Raw genomic sequence first — 19612 nt, 5'->3', positions numbered from 1 at the left:
AGGCGGCGGTACGGGGCCCGGCGGGGGATGGGGGCTGATCCCCCGCCGCCACCATGCTGCTGGGCAGGAAGCCGGAGGCACCCCTCGGTGCAGGTGAGGCGGCGGCCGCGGGGCCGGGCCGGGATGGAGGGAGGGAGGGAACGGGCTGAGGCGGCCGCTGGGCCCTCCCCGCTGCGCCCCGGCGGCGGCCACGGGGGTGCCTCAGGGGAGGGCCCGCGGGGGAGCGCGGGGCGGTGGGCCGGGGATGGCAGGGGAGCTCCCTGGGAAGCCCTCCGGGGCCGGCCGGGGCACCCTCCTGAGAGCCCGTCTCGCCCCGCTCCCCCCGTGGTTTGTCCCGTTCACGAACCCGCCCAGCCCCGTTGCGGAGCCGGTTGCGTTAAACGCAGCGATTTCAAGTTCTTTAAGAATCTTTGCCCACAGTTCCGGTGCGGAACGACGCGACCTCCCTCCCCCAGACTCCCCCCCCCCTTTGCTGTAAATCTGCTAACTGATTCCCACATATCATTTTTAAAGGATAACCTACTTTGAGGGATAGTCCTATCAAGTATTTAAGCGTAGGCTCGTTTTCTGGCGTGGCTCTCATCGGGGCTAGTTCGGGATTATCCTACTTAAGGGAGAGAAGGGGAGTGTGCTGGGTAATGCTGCCTGAGGGTATGTATGTGCAGCGGGAAAAGTTGATTAAAAAAAAAGAAAAGAGAGAAGCTCTAAATTAAAAGTGCCACAAATTAAGATTTCCCAAGAGCTGTGCACTCTGTTGTGGTATTAAAATGCAGCCACAGGTCAGCGGTGGAGGTGGTTTAATAAATGAATGAGAAGTGATGATCCTGCAGACGGGCTGAGCCAGATGCGTTTGTCTCTATCGGTGTGAATTGTTGTAACTAACTGGTCTGTATATGGGACCTTTCCAGCCAGGTTTGGAGATGGATTGTATGACTCCTATATGAGGATAGATCAGATTAGGTACCAAGAGCCTACAAATGAAGAACACAGCCCCTCGGCACTTCCTTCCCTTGGAAGATCTAACGTGAGTATTTTCAAGTCGTCTGGGTCTTCGCGTTGTGTTGTGTGGCCTTGAGAACTATGCAATGAGTTGGGTATCTCCCTGTAGAGAATGAGTTTAAAAAGTGGGTCATTGCAGCTTTGTAGTAGCCTACTAACATTATTGCTTTCACCAAACATGAAGATGGGGTGCTGCGTTCCACGTTGAACTGGGCAGCCTCAGAAATCCTCTCTTGCTCTCCTCTGCTCGTGTTTTAATCAAGAGTTACTTTACAAGAGGTTGAAGTGTTCCACCGTGTCACCTGCTACGTGGATAAGTGTGTACAGCCACACGTGCTTTGCTTCAGCTCCTGCACGTTTCCATTTTAGTTTCCCTCATAAAAATTCCCAGAGATAAGTACGTACAAACAGCAGAAGGATCAGTGTGAGTTTGCCTGCCTGCCAAACAGCTTACAGAAGTATCTCTCCCCTCTGAAAACTGGCGTTATCTGCTGCTCCCTCCCCTAGAAAAATAACTCTTTATGGACTGAAGGTGTTAAAGGGCTGCTTCCTAAGTGCTGCATTTCCTCAGCAGATGTGGGGTGATGAGATCTTTCCTTAATTTGCTTTAGCTGAGCAGTAGTGATCGTGCTTAGCTGTACAGTAATGTGACCTTTATGTGGGTTTTCAGGGTGTTTTGACTCCTGTTGAAGTGAAGGAGCTTCAGCTTTAAAAAACCCACTCTGTAAAATGTAAAAATGGGCATTTTGCTGAGATGCATTTAAAAATCATCACCTTGTGGGAATGTATTGTAACAAAATACATGTGGTCTGTGCCAGTCACTGAGCAAACTCAGCAGCATGGGTTCTGTGTTTTCCCTGTCTGGCAATATCAAGGGATAGCAGAAGAACCTTAGGGATTTAGTGAGTAGTAGTTTGAAGAGTGGTGAGTAGCAGGTTGTGAGTTGTTGTCCTGGGGTGTAGGAACTTTGCAACTGCAGTCACAGTGTAACTACAGATGTTCATAAATGAACAGAAATAGGTAGAACTGAATCATCCTGTTCAATGTGAATGTGACACTGAGTATTTTGTTCCTCTGGTGTATCTTATTTGTTGTGTTTTGTCCATCAAGCCTTCCCTAAAGCAAGGTTAAGGATTATAAAAATGCCAAGTGTTGCCATGATGACACATGGCTTGCACTGTCAGTCTGATTTCTTGGCAGCTAATGGCACTTTATTGATAAGGCAAAACCTGTGCAGCCTGTGATTTGTACAAGAAAGCTGTTGAAAGAGAGCTGATGGTACCCAGAAGTCATCTGACTTCACGTGCAGCTCTATTGGGTGTGAGTTAAGATGGGTCTATATTTGTGTCTGACTGTCAGAGTGGCAAATGATTTCGGTAGTCCTCTGAGGAGAGTTTAGTCCTGGCTGCTTTGTGAGTGCTCAGTTGAGTTTGAGATCCAAAGCCATAGTTCCCTCATTAAAATAGAGTTCCAGGATAAATGAAATCATGGATTCCTTGTTTATTTAGGGATTCTAAGGGGTGAAGTGTTTGCTCCAAGCAGCAATCGGGGAGTCACTCCTGTTCCTGAAGAGGGAACGTGTGGCTGCAGTGCTCTGCCAGGCTGTAGTGCTTTATCACCCTGCTCCAATTGATGACATTCAGGCTGGGAATCAAACAGTTGAAAGAAATGGATGTAAAGAGTAACATTCCTGCAATGCAGGAGCCTTGTTCATCCATCCAGCTGGAGAAGGCTGCTCCACAGAGCCCTGCTGATACAACCTGCAGTTGTCACCCGCAAAGGTGCGGCTGTGTCTGCTCCAATCACAGTGATAAGCAGATAAAAAGCCACTTCTGTTGTGCACACAATTGAAGTAGGGGGAATATCAAGTTTTGATTGCAAAGGTGAGAAGTAGACTTCTCCTGTAGGAGGACAGGCTTGTTTTGGTTTGGTTCCCCCCTCCCTCTCACCCCCTTGGAAAACTGGAAGATAAACATGAACTTTGTGCTGTGCTTATGTTCACTGTTTATTTGTAAACTGACTGTTTGAGTCTGCTGGACTCCTGTAGCCAGTGCTGAAAATATGTCATTCTTATCTCTGAGGTTCAGCCAGGCTCCAAGAAAGAGGCGTTTATTCTAGTTACCGGGGTTGGGCTTTGTTGTTGTTTCTCTCTGGAAAGGCGTGCCTCTGAGTGAGCTGTATTTTGGGGTTGATAGGACTCAGAGGAGTAGTGGAACTTAGTAGGATACATCCAATAGCCCCTACTCACCATTGCTAAGGACTGACTGCTGCAGGAAATGCCCAGTTTCTGTGCTTGTGAGCAAGAGGTAACGTTCCAAGGAGCACCAACAGACAGACAGACTCTTAAAAGATACGTGTGTAGTTGTTTTTGGCAAGAACATTCACTTCCCTTATTTACTGGCTGTGCTGAGATGCTGTGTTGTGTGTAGCTAGAAAGGAATTTGGTTTTATTGCTGTGGATCTGCAGGTTTATTTATATATATATTTTTGTTTGATTCCCCTGTAGTTATTTTGGTTTTCAGGGATTCGGTTTGGCATGTGTCTCAAATCTTTATTTTTAGATTAAAGGATAAAATGGAAAACAGATGTTGCTACTCTAGCCATGGCTTTAGTGTAGCATGGGATACCACGACACCTCTCTGCTGTCTGTCAGTGAGTAAGGAAGGGAAATAACTGCTGTTCAAGTGAACTCCAGGCAGTTGAGCATTTAATAATTTCTAAAAATTACAAGCTTGGAGAATCTCACAGTGCTTTTCTCACCTTCTACGCATTCATCTCAGATGTAAATATTTTAACATATGGCAGTAAGAGGCAGTGGTTGCAGACTACTGTCAACAAAGTGGAGTAAGGGAGATTTTATTCAAAGCTTCCAAGCCTGTCTTAAGATAATTGTGGAGCTATCCTGATTCTAAAAACTGTGGCTATGATGGCATTTTCCCTTCCAAAGAGAAAACATCTTTTTTTAAACCAAAATAATGGTGTGGTTCATCTTGTTTGGCTCTGTCATCCTCACTCACTCCTTGGTTACACCAGCCTTGTGTCACTCTGCTGTCCTTTCTTTGTCTTCCTTTGGCACACTTGTCTTCCCAGCGCTCCTGAGGCTTCTCTGCACATCCATGTTGTTTTGCATGTGTCAGACAGGTGCAGGTTGCATCTGTCACTGGCTGTGTTTGCTGCACCCACGTTTAAAGCTAAACATAGCTGCTCCCCTGGCCTCTTGCTGACCACGTGTGTGCTAGTAGAGATAGGTGTTGTGTCCTTGTTTGAATGTTTGACTCTCTAGGGTTTACCCTTTATGGACTTAAAAATCCCCTACACTTGTGTGAGTGCTCCTTTCAGTGAGTTGCCTTCTCTTTGTGTCCCTTTCCATAGCTCCCTCTGTAACCTGAGTTAGTTTAGGTCCAGCATTTTATATCTGTTGCTAATAGAAATGCAAGGCCTGTTATGTTAATGTTCTTGCCTTTGGAGGGGATTGATTTTATTCTTAGTCTGTGCTTTAAAAGGGAAAGTAAAGCTTTTTTTTTTTTTTCTGGTCTGTTTTCCATCTGTAGGTTTCTAGCAACAAGCTGGCAATGAAGGATCACCCTCTGAGTGGAAGTCAGGTCAAAGTGGAGCAGCTATTTGAGGACTCTGGCAACAGAAGGAGCAGCACTCTTCAGCCTGCAGGCATTACTGGTTCAGAAAGATCTCTTCCTTCCCTGACGAAAGATAAAAGCATAGAGAGCATAAGCACTTCTAAAGGTGGTAGTAGTTCCTCTAAAGCACATAAAGCCATTTCCCAAGCTCCAGAGCAGGCTGTCAAACAGTACAAACACCAGTTATCTGCTTATGAGCAGCAGGAGATCCTGAACTTCTCTGAAATCTACTTTGTGGGTCCAGCTGCGAAAAAGAGACAAGGAGTTATTGGTGGTCCCAACAATGGAGGTTATGATGACGACCAAGGCAGCTACATCCACGTGCCCCATGACCATCTTGCTTACCGGTATGAAGTACTCAAAATCATTGGGAAAGGCAGTTTTGGACAGGTTGCTAAGGTTTATGATCACAAACTCCACCAGCACTTAGCCTTAAAGATGGTTCGTAACGAAAAGAGGTTCCATCGCCAAGCGGCAGAAGAAATCCGGATTCTGGAGCATCTGAAGAAGCAGGATAAAACAGGCAGTATGAATGTTATTCACATGCTGGAAAGCTTCACCTTTCGGAACCACATCTGTATGACCTTTGAACTCTTGAGCATGAACCTGTATGAGCTGATCAAAAGGAATAAGTTTCAGGGCTTCAGTATCCAACTGGTACGCAAGTTCGCTCACTCTATACTGCAGTGTTTGGATGCTCTTTATAGAAATAAAATCATACACTGTGACTTGAAGCCAGAAAACATCCTCCTAAAACAGCAAGGGAGGAGTGGTATCAAGGTTATAGATTTTGGGTCCAGCTGTTTTGAGCACCAAAGAGTCTACACATACATCCAGTCCCGATTTTACCGGGCGCCAGAGGTCATTTTGGGAAGTCGCTATGGGATGCCCATAGACATGTGGAGTTTCGGCTGTATCCTGGTGGAGCTATTGACTGGATATCCTCTTTTTCCTGGAGAGGATGAGGGAGACCAACTGGCTTGTATGATGGAACTTCTTGGGATGCCTCCTCAGAAGCTTTTGGATCAATCCAAGCGAGCGAAGAACTTCATCAACTCGAAGGGTCACCCTCGCTACTGCACTGTAACGACGCATGCGGATGGAAGAGTGACCCTCACTGGGAGTCGGTCACGCCGGGGTAAAATACGAGGTGCTCCAGGGAACAAAGACTGGGTGACAGCACTGAAAGGCTGTGATGATCCCTTGTTCATAGAGTTCTTAAAGGAATGCCTGAGCTGGGACCCTGCAGCACGCATGACTCCGAGTCAAGCTTTAAGGCACCCTTGGATTTGTAAACGCCTGCCCAAACCACCCAGCACTGATAAAACCTCCAGCAAAAGGATTTCTGGCTACACAAGTTCTTTCACAGGAATAGGTTCCAAGCTGCCTCCTGTGGTTGGAGTAGCCAACAAGCTGAGGGCTAACTTAACATCCGACTCCAACGGCAGCATACCTCTGTGCACTGTGCTACCCAAACTCGTCAGCTAATAGAGAATTACCTACTCCCAGAATGCACACCTTGTGTTTTAATTGTTTGTTGATGATGTGTAAGGAAGTTAAATGCAGAGGTTTTTAATGGATTTACTTTTTATTAGAGGCTAAATCTTGAATATAACAACTTTGGTCAGAACATACAGGTTTAAAGGGCTAACTTTATCCAGTTGTTTCCCTCACAACATGGTGCATATTACGATCCTGGGTAGGTCAGCTCAGCTGTTGAGGACAGTTTAGCAGGCATGCTGTTTAATAACACTCTTTTTAGAATTCAGACTTTCTTATCAGGATGGTTTAACAGATTCTTTTGCTCCAGGCAGCAAGAGAAACTGATTTCAAATACCTACTTTCAGTTAATCTCCAACTGAACTCTTTTTATTCTGGGGAGTTTTTACACCTCTTGTCAGAAGCACAAATGTGTTAATGTTATGCATTAGGAACTTACTTGCAAGTTGCTAAATTATGTGTGAAGAGTTTTATTTCTCTGCACTGCTTTTCCCTTACCTATCCCAACTGGGATTTTTTCTTTTTAAATATGTAGACACCAAAGGAATTTGGTGCTGAATTTTTATTATCCAACTTAGGTTTTTTTTTTTCCCAGAGGGACACAGAGATGCCATGAAACACAGGATATATCTAAACAAAACTACTCACTTCTGTACACTTGCTATTTCCCCTGAAAGCTGGTAGGGGAACTCAAGATCAGGACTGGTCTGTCACAAGTGTGGGCCAGTTTGTTCAGGAGTAATGAGTCATTTAGGTGTTTCTTTGGAGCTCAGACTTAAATCATCACTTCTGCCAGGTGTGTGTGTGTTTGTTTTCCTGTGGTGTTTCCAAAACAAAAGCGTTGGACTTTAAAGAGCTGTTTATATACGTGTTTGAGATTCTGGTCATTGAAAAAAAACCCTACTTTTTAACATAGAATGAATTCCATTGAATTACATGGAGCTCTTTTAATAAACAGCAAACATGCCACCTCTATCAGACAAGTGACACTTTTTAAGGCCCAGGATTGTCACTAGAGAATGAGAGGGTGTGGGGAGCCTAATAATCTGTGAAGTACCAGGAGGGACATGAGGTGGATCCAAATCAAAACATGTTAACGGGAAGAATTGCTTTATTTCTAATCAAATTCCCTCAGGTCTGTGAGGGAGACATGCCTTTGTTTTCTCATTCTTGACAGCTATGAGTTTGTGTTTCCTCTTCCTTTATCTTCCAAGAACATGAAAAGGTGGCGTGACCCGTAATGACAACAGCGCAGCTCCTCCGCCTCCTCACTGCACCCACATGGCCCCAGTCCATGTACAGAAGCCTCTGATCTCTTGCCAGGTGCCTGGATGCAGTTTTAAACACAATTTAAGAGCTTTTATGAACAGTAGATTTGAAATTTAATGAGTTTCTCTGCTTTTAATGTTAAGGACACTGGGTATAGAGACGGAGGAGTGGCAGGGTGAATTTTAAGAGGAGGTGAGCACACGTTCAGTGCGGGGCTGGCTGAGAGGCTGAGGCTGTTGTGCTCTCTGCTCTGTCTCCTTGCCACAGCTGAAATGCTGGGTGGAGGCCTCTAGAGAAAGTCAGACAAGAGCCAAAGCTCCAGACTTTCCAGGACTGTTGTTTAATATGAGGTTCTTGTGTACATAGCTCTTCTGAGTCGTGTTTTACGAGAGTAAACTGAATTTACTTGAATTTACTTGAATTACTATTCAAGCTTAGTAATAACATTAAAATAAGAATCTAGCCTTTATCCCCAGGTAGTGCCAGTGCCCGTGGGTCACCTCCCAGTAACACACAACTGGTGTTTTTTATTTGTGTCAGCTTAGTGAAGTTTTATTTGAAGGGAGAATGGGGGAAGTGGATTTGGGGAGGAAGTGGCAGAAGACAGCATCGTTTTCAGTAGAATCTCATGTTTGTATTAACCTGGCATGTTTTGAGAAGCTGGAAATGTTCTTCCTTCTCTGCCCTTTACCCTATGCATTTTTTTAATGAAATAGACCTGGTGAGTGAGGAGATGGGAACCTTGCAGGAGCAACAGCTTCTAAGGACAGCTCTTTATAGAGAAATTGTGGAGTGATGGTAGTGTCTGGAGCCTGGCAGAAGGCAGCAGAGCATGTGTGGGCCAGGAGCTGTATGAGCAGGTCTTCTCTTAAGAACACAGAGCTGGGTCTTGACTCTAAACCATTTTTTGTCTATAAAATGCAACATCTACAATACTTTTCTCCTGTGACTTTTGGGAGCTGGTTACTATGTGCTCACTTCTAATGTAGCAGCCTCTGGTGGTAATCTCACTTCAGCTGGTGCTGTGGAGCTGCAGATAACACAATTAGCTGGCAAGAACGATGCTTTTTATCTAGAAAATGTGTTCAGTGTGACCTGACTGCACAAGGTGTCTGGTATGAGTTGTGTGTGGTTAAGACTGGCTGGCTCTTATTGGGACTACTACATTTTAAGATCAAGTGTGTAGTTAACCAGCTTGCTAACCTGAGGCTCTTGTCTACACAGCCATAGTTGGTGAGAAGGAAAAGGAAGCAGCTGCAGGAGATTTTTACTCTCTTGAAAAGCTCTTCCCAACTCAGGCAGTACAGCTGAGTTAATTTTGCTTCCAATTGTTCAGCCCCTTTTTTCTTTATAAAGCATTTGTCCTCAGTGAATAGCATGACCCAGTATTCCCCAACTGGGAGAGCTCTTCAGGTGAGCTAATACATCTCCTGTCTGGGTGGGAGCTGAGGAGCAGCCCCTGTAGACTTCCCTGTGAACTCACACAGGAGTTGCCCACAGGCAGAGGGTCAGATTCTGGGCTGTGTTGCTGAGCAGAGCCCTTCCTAAAGGGCTGCCATGCTCACAGTGCCTGCCCTCACTGAGCTACTCCCAAGTTCATGCTTTGAAAGGTAAACACTGAAATCCCCCTTGGTCTGGATCTCAGTAATCATGATGCTGGTTAGGATGTTACAAGCAGTCTAAAGCACTGGTCCCACTTGAAAAACAGCTTTTATTTTTCTTATAGCTCTTTGCTTTAGGAGTTTCTTGCTCTGCCTGCACCAGTGAGGTTCCACTGGAGCTGCAATCCCATTCCTCTAGCAGGTTAGCACAAAACCAACACAGATTACTTGGGTTCACAACAAAACAGACGTCGCCTTCTTAAAAGTTACTTAAGCATGTTTCAAAACGCTCCTTGTAACCTTCCCTGTGTTTCACTACACTGTTACTCTGCGTTGTAAATAACACGCTCTGCTTATTGTCTGCAGTTCTAGCTGTTTGGTTTAGCAATAGTTTATATAAACACACGACAGGGCACGAGCATCACATCCCACAGACACACGCTGCTTTTACACTGGGGTCCAAATATTGTCTGCCTGTCTGGCTTGCAGGGAGAAACTTGTTTTTGTTTGAGCTCAGCAGCACAGTGAAGCTCGTGGTTCTTCACTGTGGATCGTGGTGCTGTGAGCAGCTGCCCAGGCTGCCTTTGGTTCTTCACAGGTTTGATTTACTAATGCTGGCTGCTGAATGCAGGGCTTGTTTTCCAGTGGTACCCCAGTTATAGAGATCTGGGTACAACAGGTCCTCTTCACTGGAGCTTTTTATCCTTCCCATCCAGGTTGGAGAGGAGCTCTACTCATGTAGCGCCCTGAGAATGCCAACCAGCCCAACTGGGAAGCTTTAAGGTGACTTCCATGGAAGAGTGTGTGTGTTGCTCAGCCTGAAGCAGCTGACAGCCAGCGTGAGCTGTTAGGACTGTCGTGCTGTTGAAAACTTTCTGAGCAGTAGTTTATCAGTAGAGGTTCCTTGCAATGGCCATCCTCTGTAAAACTACCTCTGACACAAACCTGGGGTCCTTTCTAAAGGGATATTCACTGCAGGCTACAGCTCTTTCTTTTATTTTCCTTTTTTTTTAAATACTACCTGCTGTTCTGGCTGTGAGCTGTATACATGATGATCTCAGCAAAGGTCTTACTAATCCCAGCCATACAAGCAAAAGGCTGATTCTGCACCCAGAGATCTCTGCTGAAATGATTGACACAAATCCCCTGCCTGCCAAAGTTTAATACTGGCAGCAGGGAGCCAAAATAACAGGGGAAGCTCTGGGGTGCTTCTCTGCAGCACCCAGCTGAGACCTGCACCAAACCCTGCTGAAAGGCTGGAGTGAAAAGCTCTGGAGCTTTTGCAGGGGTTGGGGTCCTTGTGAACATTGGGTGTTGTGGTTTTATCCTTCATGCTTGGCACAGACACCACTCAATTATATATCTCTTTAATTTATTTTCCTGAATTTGATAAGAGTTTTGGGGAAATGGATCCTCTTCATCCTTCCCATAAAGCAGCCCTTGTGTGTTCTAAACCCCAGTGACACCTTACTTTACACCTTCCTTACACAGCTTTTAACTCCTGTGTAACAGCTAACACCCTCAGGTCATCAGAGCAGTCTTGGATAGGTGAAGTTGTCCCTGTACTCTGGGGGGTGTGGTGACTCCAATCCAGCTCTTGCACGTGGGCTAACGAGGTCACTAAGTCTGTGTTGCTAAAAGAAGAACCCGTGTTCCCTATACATAGTACTGTGCCTTATTATTTTACCAGCCTACATCTGTCTTGGTGCAATCAAATTACTATTCAGGGTTTCTTATACATTGCAGATGTTCATGCTAAATGTCAGTGTCTGAGGAATTGACAGGTTAGCCTGGTCATTACAAATATTGTGGTGAGGTGTGACATGGTGGAGAATGTAGAAACTATCTTAAGGTGCATGTGACTATGACTCTGTGAAGGGGCAGGTTGGGAAGAAGTCTGTCTTCGAGCTATGTATCGACATGTAACGAACAGATATTTCCTAAAGTTGTATTTCTGTTCATTTTTAAAAGAAAATAAATACATAATTTTCTCTAGCAACAGGCTCTGCAAATTCCTAAAAGTACTTGATTAAAAAAAAACTCAAAAGCCAAAGTTTACATCTTTCCAGGTGGTGTAACTCACCTTGTGTTGCCTGACCCTGCCCTTGGGGGAAGTTTTTTACTGAGAGAGTGGTGAGGGGCTGTAACAGGCTGCCCAGAGAGGGGGTGGGTGGCCCGTCCCTGAGGGTGTTCAAGGCCATGTTGGATGGGGCCCTGGGCAACCTTGTGTAGCTCCAGGCCTGGAGGTTGGTGTCCCTGCCTGTGGCAGGGGGTTGGAGCTCTGTGACCCTTGGGGTCCCTTCCAACCCATGCCATTCTATGATTCTAACAAGAGGTGAGTAGCACAGGAATAGATGATTTTGGTGTGTCTGTGCTAAACGTGATGAATGCTCTGATCTGACAAGTGTTCTTCTCGTTAACGGGGCTGTAATTAGAACACACAGAAGTTTTACCATGACATTCTTCAGTTGTCACTTTCTTATTCAGCTCCACCCCCCCTCTCCAAGATCTTTTTAAAGCCCAGAATCCTGCTTATCCCTAGGCTGGTAGGAGAAATCCAGTAATAGCCACTTAAGGAAGATTTGCTTTTATTAGAAACCTATAAATGGGTAACCTACTATACACAAGTGGGTATCAGCATAGTTGGGAGATGAAATCATGCTGCAATAAAAAGGTCTCTAGCTATGCCCTATATGATTAAACGATGCATCTTACCCACAGAGAGAGTTTGCAGACAGCACGTGCTGATCTGTTTATTTTCCTTGTTTCAATACAGGGAAATGGCAAATATTTTATTTTTTTTTTAAAGTTTAGAGTCTGAAAACAATAACAAAGTGTGTTGTGTGGTGAGATTTAAGTGTCTTTGTGTATGTCTATACTTAGGTGTGGACACGCAGCCTGTGGGCACGGTGCCTGCTCCATCTGCCACGGTTACTGGTTCTCATGGGACAGTCCCTAGGAGGGTTTTATGCCACCCAGAGGCATTTTCTCAGGCACAGCACCCTCACCTCAAAAGAAGCCCCCACAATCAGCTGCTTTTGCCGTGCTGCAGTGCTGGTTGCTGTAACATGACAAGGTATTGTATCACAAACACGCTGTCTGGAGCTGCACAGCGTGTGGGAAGGTGAAGTGCTGGTTGATGCCAGCTGAGGAACCAGGGAATTCGATACTAAAGCTGCATTCAGACAGTTCTGTCTGTCTCCATTATGCTGAGGGATGTCAATATAAAATCTGTGCCTCTGCACAAAGGGTCAGACTGTGGGGCAGAAGCCCAGAGTCTGGCCTGTTGCCGCTCAACACGCTGTCTTCCATCCATTGTTAATTACTGCCATTCATTAATTAATGCGGCTTCTTGATGGAAAAAAATGAATCAGGAGATCCTGGAATCATTTTGACAAGAAGATTTCTTGCATTTAGCACTGTTCCTTTTGGCTTGCTGGGTTTCACTTCCCAACCTTGGCAGAGAAGGAGGGGCGAAGCTGTTGCCTGCAGCAGACTCATTCAGCACAAAGTGCTTTAAAAAGCAGCTGCAGCGGTCTGGTGGGTTGTTGCTGAGCACAAATTTCTCCTGTTTTAATTTTGCTTTCAGATATCTTGAAGACAAGAGGTCGAGTGCTTCTTTTAACCTGCCTACCTAACCTGTAAGCCAAGACTCTGCATGGTGGCTGGCTGCTTTGAGCTTTGTTTGGGGTCTTCTGCTCAATACGTTCTAAAGGGGCCTGATTTTTCCTCAATAAGTGCCAGGAACTCTGCTGGAAGGGGTGGTACCAAGGAAGCACCGGTCTGTATGGGGACAGTTCCCGAGCTCTGCCATGGTTCTTATGCCTTGTTCCTATGGGAGGGGGCTGTGTGTGGACCAAGAGGTGAATCTTGCCCATAATTAGGTTTCCCCCAAGCATCAGCTGGCAAGCTAGAGCTTCGTATGATTCATCCGATCCTTTTTATAAACCGAGTTCTTTGCTGCACAGAAGATGAATGAATGGTAGGCAGCGCTGGGTGTGTTTTCTTTCCTCTTGTCAAATTAACCTGACAGGCTTTACAAACGCTTTTTAGGGCTTTACAAACACTTGTTAGGGCTTTACAAGCACTGTTTAGGACAGCCATGCTTACAGATGCTCAGAAACATCTTTTCCTCTGGAGGCTGTTTTCTTCCCTTCACGTGAACACACGTTCTCTGGACAGCACACGTGTGACATGCACTAAATAGTTTCCTGTGGTACCATCTCTGTCTCTCCCCAGTGTTTATACAGACAAAATAAACGTGCTGGGAGGTACTTGCTGCAGTTGCAGACATCTGTGCCCCAAGGCATCCCTGAGGCCTGAACTTGTACCGAGTCAAAGGCAGGTTTGGAGGTGGGGTCATTGTCCACTCCAGCTTTTCCCTCACCTCTTGCAGACCCTTACATGGGCTTCAGCTGGTCTTCAGGGGATGAAATAGTTGCTTGAATTGAGTCTGCCCGTTCTTAATTGCTGAGAGGAGCTTTCTAAAGATGCCAGAGCCCAGCCCAGCCCCTTGCTGAGGCACAGAGCCCTGTAAGGGTTTGGTTCCTCCTGGTAGCTCGGGACCTTGGCTACTTGGCTTTCCAAGCAGAGGAGAGGTGTATGAGGAGAATTATGTTCCTGGGCAAGGGGCTTGCAGGTAGGAAGACAGAGACCATGATTATAGTAATTAAGTGTAATTAAGCATATCTGAGAAGGATTTGAAAGAAATAAAGCACATGCCTGGTTAGCCACCAGAATTTACTGTTGGAGGCAGCTGCAAAGACCAGCGATGTTTTTCCAGCAGGTTGGGTTTAATATGAAGTTCTTCACCATTTTAACTGTGTTGTGAGAATACCTGGGGTGTGCTGTGTTTGAGAAGGGGTGCTGCTGAGCAAGGGGATCTCCAGATGATGCAGCCGGTCCTTGCCCTGGGTGGTTTTCCAGCTGCAGGGGGGTTGCTGTGGACATGCATCCCGGGAAGCACAAGAAGCCACAGCCAAGAAGGAGCTGGGAGAACGGAGCATTGTGCTTGGCTGGTGGCCTTTCAAGGGCTGTGCAGCCAGTGGCCACGTGGACAAAGATCTTGTAGGGCAGGAAAAAGAATTAGAGAAATAGGATTTCCACCGTGCCACGCTCAGCAGGAACCTCAGCAGCTTGTGCCGCTGGTTCTGGCATGAGCAAAGGATGAGAACAAGCAATCAAAACAAGTGCATTGTTATGAACGTTACCACAGGTCTGACTGATAATGCCCAAGGTCCTCATTCGTGTCCTGTACCCTCAGGGCTGTGCAGTGCAGTGATCTCTCTGACCGTGCGTGCCCACCTTCTGCCCAGCCACCACCGCAACGCTGGCTGACAGCACCATCGATAATTTAAGGCCAGGAGCTGCCAGGCTCTCAGCAGGTGTTGATGATGGATGGCATAAATGAAATTGTATTTGAGGTGTGGGCAGCCAGCTGTAAAGTCATCAAACAGGAAAGGTCACGCAAGTGATTTACACCAGAAGTTCTCTGCTCCCCAAGCCCTAAGCACAGAATGAGTATGTGCAAGCAAGCAGAGATGGGTATTTCTTTGAGGCTGAACCTCAGGGATGTGAGCCATCCATCCCCTGCCTATCCCCTTCACAATCCCCTTCATCGCTGCTGCCTCGTGCAGAGCTCAGGCAGCGACGAGCCTCTGGCATAGTTTGCTCTTGATGCTGCCAGCTCTTGTCTGACCTGGACAGAAAGAGGATGGAGACGAGCAGTTCCCAGGGCTCCTGAGCTCCTTGGCTGCTTCCTCTGGGCTTGGGCTTCTGGAGGTGCCTGAAAAACCCCACACTGCCCACCTTCTGCTCCATGCTGATGGGGTTTAGGTGCTTAATTTCTTCTTTAGAGCTGGATAAATGTGGAACCAGCACAGGGAGTTAAGATGTTTCTGCCTCTTTGCTGGGCAGCTGGGGAAGGCAGGAGACAGTGGATGTGTTTGGAAGGCTGAGGTGGGGGGTGGGGGGGAGTTCAGGGAAGCCACTAGTTATTTTGGGAGCTGCAAGAAGGGAGCAAACAGCCCAGCTTTCATTTTCCAGGCAGCTGGTGCTGATTCAGGCTGGTTTTGCAGCAACAGTAGCGTGGAGCTGTGCTGCTGAGGCCTCGGTTACCTGTTCCACCTGCAGTTACTCCTGCAGCAGCGTTTTACCTCCCTCATTGTCTTATTTCTCATGCATGGGACACTGGTGGTGCCTTTAGGAGAAGCAGTAAGATGGCAGGAGGGGAAGGAAAAGTCAAGACCTCCCAGCTGAATTTTCTTCTTCTTTTCCCAGCCTGGTGGGATCACATGCTTGGCCGTAATGATTTCCAGACCCCTCTTCAGCACTTGCAGGACTAAGCGTGATCCTCTGACACATCCCCGGGTGATGGGGAAGGCACAAGAATGACACAACCCTTTCTCAGAATGATTCTTTCTTTCCCCCTCCCCCATTACACTAAAAGCATCCTGCATCAATCACAGTGCTAGGTCTAATGACAGTGGGCAACACAGCTTTTATGAAATGCTTTCCCAGGTTCTGGCCTCGCTCTGTGCTGCCTTCCATGAGCAGAGAGCATTACAGAAAGCTGTTTGACTTTCCCATAGGACCACAACAAGCACAGCTTTCAGTGCACCTGATTTTTAGGTGTGCTCCCCCCACCCCTTTCTTTCCCTGTCTCTAACCTCCTTGATGCCATTTGCAGGGTTCTTCCTACATGGCACTGCTGAGGGATTAAGCATCCCTGTGCTGGCAGCAGGGATGCAGGCGTGGGAGGTTTGTCCCTGCTCTGCCTGCAGCCTGGGGGGCAGGGGGTGACCTTGTGTTCCACTCATCCTTCTGCAGCTCAGGCAGGAACCTGCAGCCCTGGGAGAGCTGCCCCCAGCAGCAGAGCAGTGGGGCCCTGTGCCTGCAGGGTGGTTATGCTCTGACTTTGTGTATAACTCCTTTGCACTCATTTATCAGGCTGCCTGCCCTGTTTTCTGGCTGTGACTCCTGCTCCTTCCACCAGCATCCTGCCACTGCAGGGACATGCTGGGTCCTGAGCCTGAAGTCTGTCTGAAGGAGCCCAGGTCACTTCTCTGGGACTCATTCCCTATCCATAAGGTGGGCATGACAGCTGGAAAGGGCTCAGCACCCAGCATAGTAGGTGGTGTCTTCCCATCCTCAGGGCACATCCTGGCTCAAGCTCATGTCTGTATCCATTTTGCACTGTATCCAGCATCTCACAGGGTACACCAGCAGCTGAAAGCACGTGAAAGGCCCATGCAGATGTTGCTGGAGCCAGGGACCTCACTGCCATCCCAAGCAAAACCCCTTTAAAAATGTAAACAAATCTCTTCCACCCAAATAAATAAATATTTCTGACCTAGGGGGGGGGGGGGGGGAAAGCCCCAACAAATCCAGGCACACCTCCCTGAGCTCCTGTTGCTGTTTTCTCAGTTGCTACACAAACAGTTTTATTTCTGGCTCGTGCTGCATGCCATGGTCCCAGCCTGCTGCAATGTAATCTCCTGTTATTGGGTTAAGCACGCGGGGCGGATACGGAGGTTTCAGAGCAAAGCCCCCCCAGCACGGCCTGGCCCCAGCACCTGCTCGCCCTGACCCCCCCAGCACTTGGAGCCTCGATGGCCCAAGTGTTTTTCCACACGCACCAAAAACCCAGATCAAGTCCCTGTCAGCACCTGGGTGGGAAGGCGAGGGCTGAGTTTGGGGGTGGGATGCTCAGGGTGATGCATTGCCCCCTGCCCTGGCTGTGGGGGTCCCTGCACCCCAGATGTGGCTCTTGGCTCCAGTGCTGAGCCTGAGCTGCTCCGTGCCCTTCACTGAGATATCACATCCTTGGTCATGTTTTCAGGAGATCACACACACTTTCTATCTCCTCATGGGCTGTGTGTAGTGTCTGTGTCCCTCCTCCTTCCCTGCAAGCAGTGCTCCTGCCTGCCTGCTCTTGCTGGGGTTCAATGAGGCACAACTGCTGATCATTGGCAATTAATGCTGTTAATTGCCATGGGAGAAGATTCCTTCCAGCAGTGTTGGTCCTGCCTCCTGGCAGGGAGTAGCTGAGCTGCAGAGAAGGGTGAGGATTGTGTCTGTGCTTGCTCTGAGGCTGATCTCCAGGAGCCCTTTCAGCGCTTGGCTTTGGGCTCTGCTCACAGGTAAGCTGGGCTCCCACAGCAGGGCTGCAGGCCAGAGCCAGGCAGGGTGTAAAAAAGCAGCTGGGTTTGGGATGTGGAGCGGCTCAGGCTTGGAAGGAGGCCTGCAGGCAGGCTTGGTCACCTATGTGAGGTGTTTCTAGGTTGTAGCCTGCAGTATGTCAATAAATAGCTTATTGTGGGCTGAGCCCCCTTTTGTTTCCCACCCCCCTAAACAACCCCCCTGAGCAAATAGCAGCCTGGCAGGGCTGGAGCTGGCATTGCCCTTTCTTTGCTGCACCAAGTGTCCTGAGAGGCTGTGTTAAAAAATGAAGGGGGCAAGCTCTGCACCTTGCTCGTGTTGGAGCAGCTGCTGGGCTGAAAGGCAGCTGGGGGAGCCAGAGGGGCCATCCCATTGCAGGGCCTTTGCAGGGTCCCCCCCCACCCTGGTGTGTGGTGCCCCCTGACACAGAGATGTGGGTGCAGATCACCTCCTCCAGCTCCTGGAGATCCTTCAGGGCAGCCTGGGAAAGACTGTGGCAGGGGCTGCATATGTCCCCCTGGATTAGGGCCAGCCCAGGAGCTGCTTATGCTAAGGGAGCTAATCTCTGTAATCTCGTCACACAAATGCCTCCCCTGTGCTGGCAGACGGGCAGGGATTGGGGTTATGTGTGGATGCTGGCAGATGTAAGGGGGGATGGAGGGGAGGCACATCTGGGGCTTCACGGGGGGTGACACTCTGCCAGGCTGGGTTCAGCCCATGGTCCCATCTGACCCCTTCAGACTCCAGCTCCTGCTGCTGAGTCTGTTCAAACTCATCTGAGTTATTTTGCTCTCAAAGAGAAGCCTCTGGGCCCCGTGTCTGCTCCGGAGCTGCCCGCTGCATTGCTCATCGTGAGAAGTGATGCGTAGGCACGAGGCAGGATCTGCCTCCTCACCCATCACCGAGGCAGTGGAGCAGGCAGCTCTGACCCCCAAAACGTGACGGGTTTGCCTGGGGACCCCTGGGGACTGTGGCAGCTGTGTTTTGGGCTCAGGAGCTGCAGAGAGCTGGGGGAACCCATGGGGCCCAGGGGACCCCTTTTTATTCAAAAGAAGAAGCTCTGGGTCTGATCACTGAGCTGAAATCCCATCCCCTCTCTCTGCAGGGGCATTGCTGTGGTTTTTCTTAGAAAATCAATGAAACCAACCTGTGTTTAGAGAAAGTGATGTGAGAGGTCGGCATGAGATGCTGATGGCTCCTTGCTCCCAGGCCGTGGGACTGCCTGCTGCTGTGATGTGCCTCAGGCGAGAGCTAACACTTGCTGGCAAGCTCGGTTTTCCCTTGTGTGGGATCTGTGGTTTTCCCTGTCAGTTGGGCTACATCTCCTTCGAAGCAAATTATTTCAGAAGACAGATATTTCTGTATTTCTGGGTAGTGGTTTTTGTCACTGTGAGTTAAGGAAGCACATTTGGCATCATCCTGTGGGCAATGAATCAGGATACAATTTCCAGGTGGAAAAATCACCCTGTGTTGAGAAAAGCAGTGTGATGGGTCAGCGTTGGGGGGGCTTTTGCCTGGTTTTAATGTGCTCTTTCCTTGGCTGAACACTTCCCAAGGTGATGGGGATGCTGCCTGAGGTGGATGCATGTGAGATGCACCTGTGGCAGGATGGTCTGCCCGTGGGTCTTGCCAAAAGCTGGTCCAGGGTGTGTAGGGTTGGCTGGCCAGGGAAGGGAGAGGAAAACCCTCGTACCCGTCAGTCAGACAGCTATAATCCTGACCAATATTTCCTGACGTGTCTTGCGATTATGGGCTCTGTGTGTCAGCTCGAGTATGTGCAGCGGGAAGGGCTGGTGGAGCTGTTCCGCGCAGGTATGTGAGCAACGCCGGAGCCTGCCGGGTGCTAATCTGCTGAGGGGAAACCCAGCAGCCTCTTCCCACCGTGTGCCAAGGGGCATTTCTCCTTCTGCCACTGAAGGGAGGTGCCATTGGGAATAGCCCTGGCAGAGGACTGGTGTGCATCCTGCCCTGGCAGGGTGAGGGGAGAGGGTCTCCATCTACATGCTGTTCAGACTTGTCTCGGGTGAAGTGAAGAAAGTCTGTGGTTACTTTTTGGATAATAAATCCAGGTTATAATAGCTCCTTTCATCCTAAATGATCCCACAGAACTTTATAAATAGATATGCAAACCACGCATGAGGATCACTTCCAAGCACTGAGAGACAGCCGCTTCCTGGGAGCAGCTGGTCGAGCTGAGCTGGAGCTCCTGGAGCGATGCAGCTCGGTGCAAAGCAACCTGGAGAGCTGGGCTGGCTGCTTGGGGTGCAGGGGGGAGGCAGCTCCTCGCATCCCCCCATGTCTGCATGGAGCCCAGCTTCCTCACTGACAGAGAGAGCTACCCTGTGCATGGGAAAAAGCTTCCAGTGCTGCCTCCCATCCTTATTCCACTCCTCCCATTGCTCTACAAATGACATTAATAGCTGTAATGAGGATTAACAATATCTTTTT

At 48.3% G+C, this 19612-nt stretch overlaps 1 protein-coding gene across 1 annotated transcript; it reads left to right on the top strand.

Annotated features, from left to right (window-relative positions):
• Positions 1–53: 53 nt before the first annotated feature.
• Positions 54–6134, top strand: DYRK3 (dual specificity tyrosine phosphorylation regulated kinase 3; the record flags this gene model as incomplete). The annotated part of the gene is made up of 3 exons (XM_084275785.1): positions 54–93; positions 909–1024; positions 4551–6134. 3 exons carry the CDS (start codon positions 54–56, stop codon positions 6120–6122), a joined length of 1728 nt encoding a protein of 575 aa, XP_084131911.1. The 3' UTR covers positions 6123–6134.
• Positions 6135–19612: the final 13478 nt, after the last annotated feature.

This window comes from Gallinula chloropus (assembly GCF_964237585.1).
Source record: "Gallinula chloropus genome assembly, chromosome: 27".
NCBI classification, from domain to species: Eukaryota; Metazoa; Chordata; class Aves; order Gruiformes; family Rallidae; genus Gallinula; species Gallinula chloropus.
This window is presented reverse-complemented; position numbering and strand designations above follow the sequence as displayed.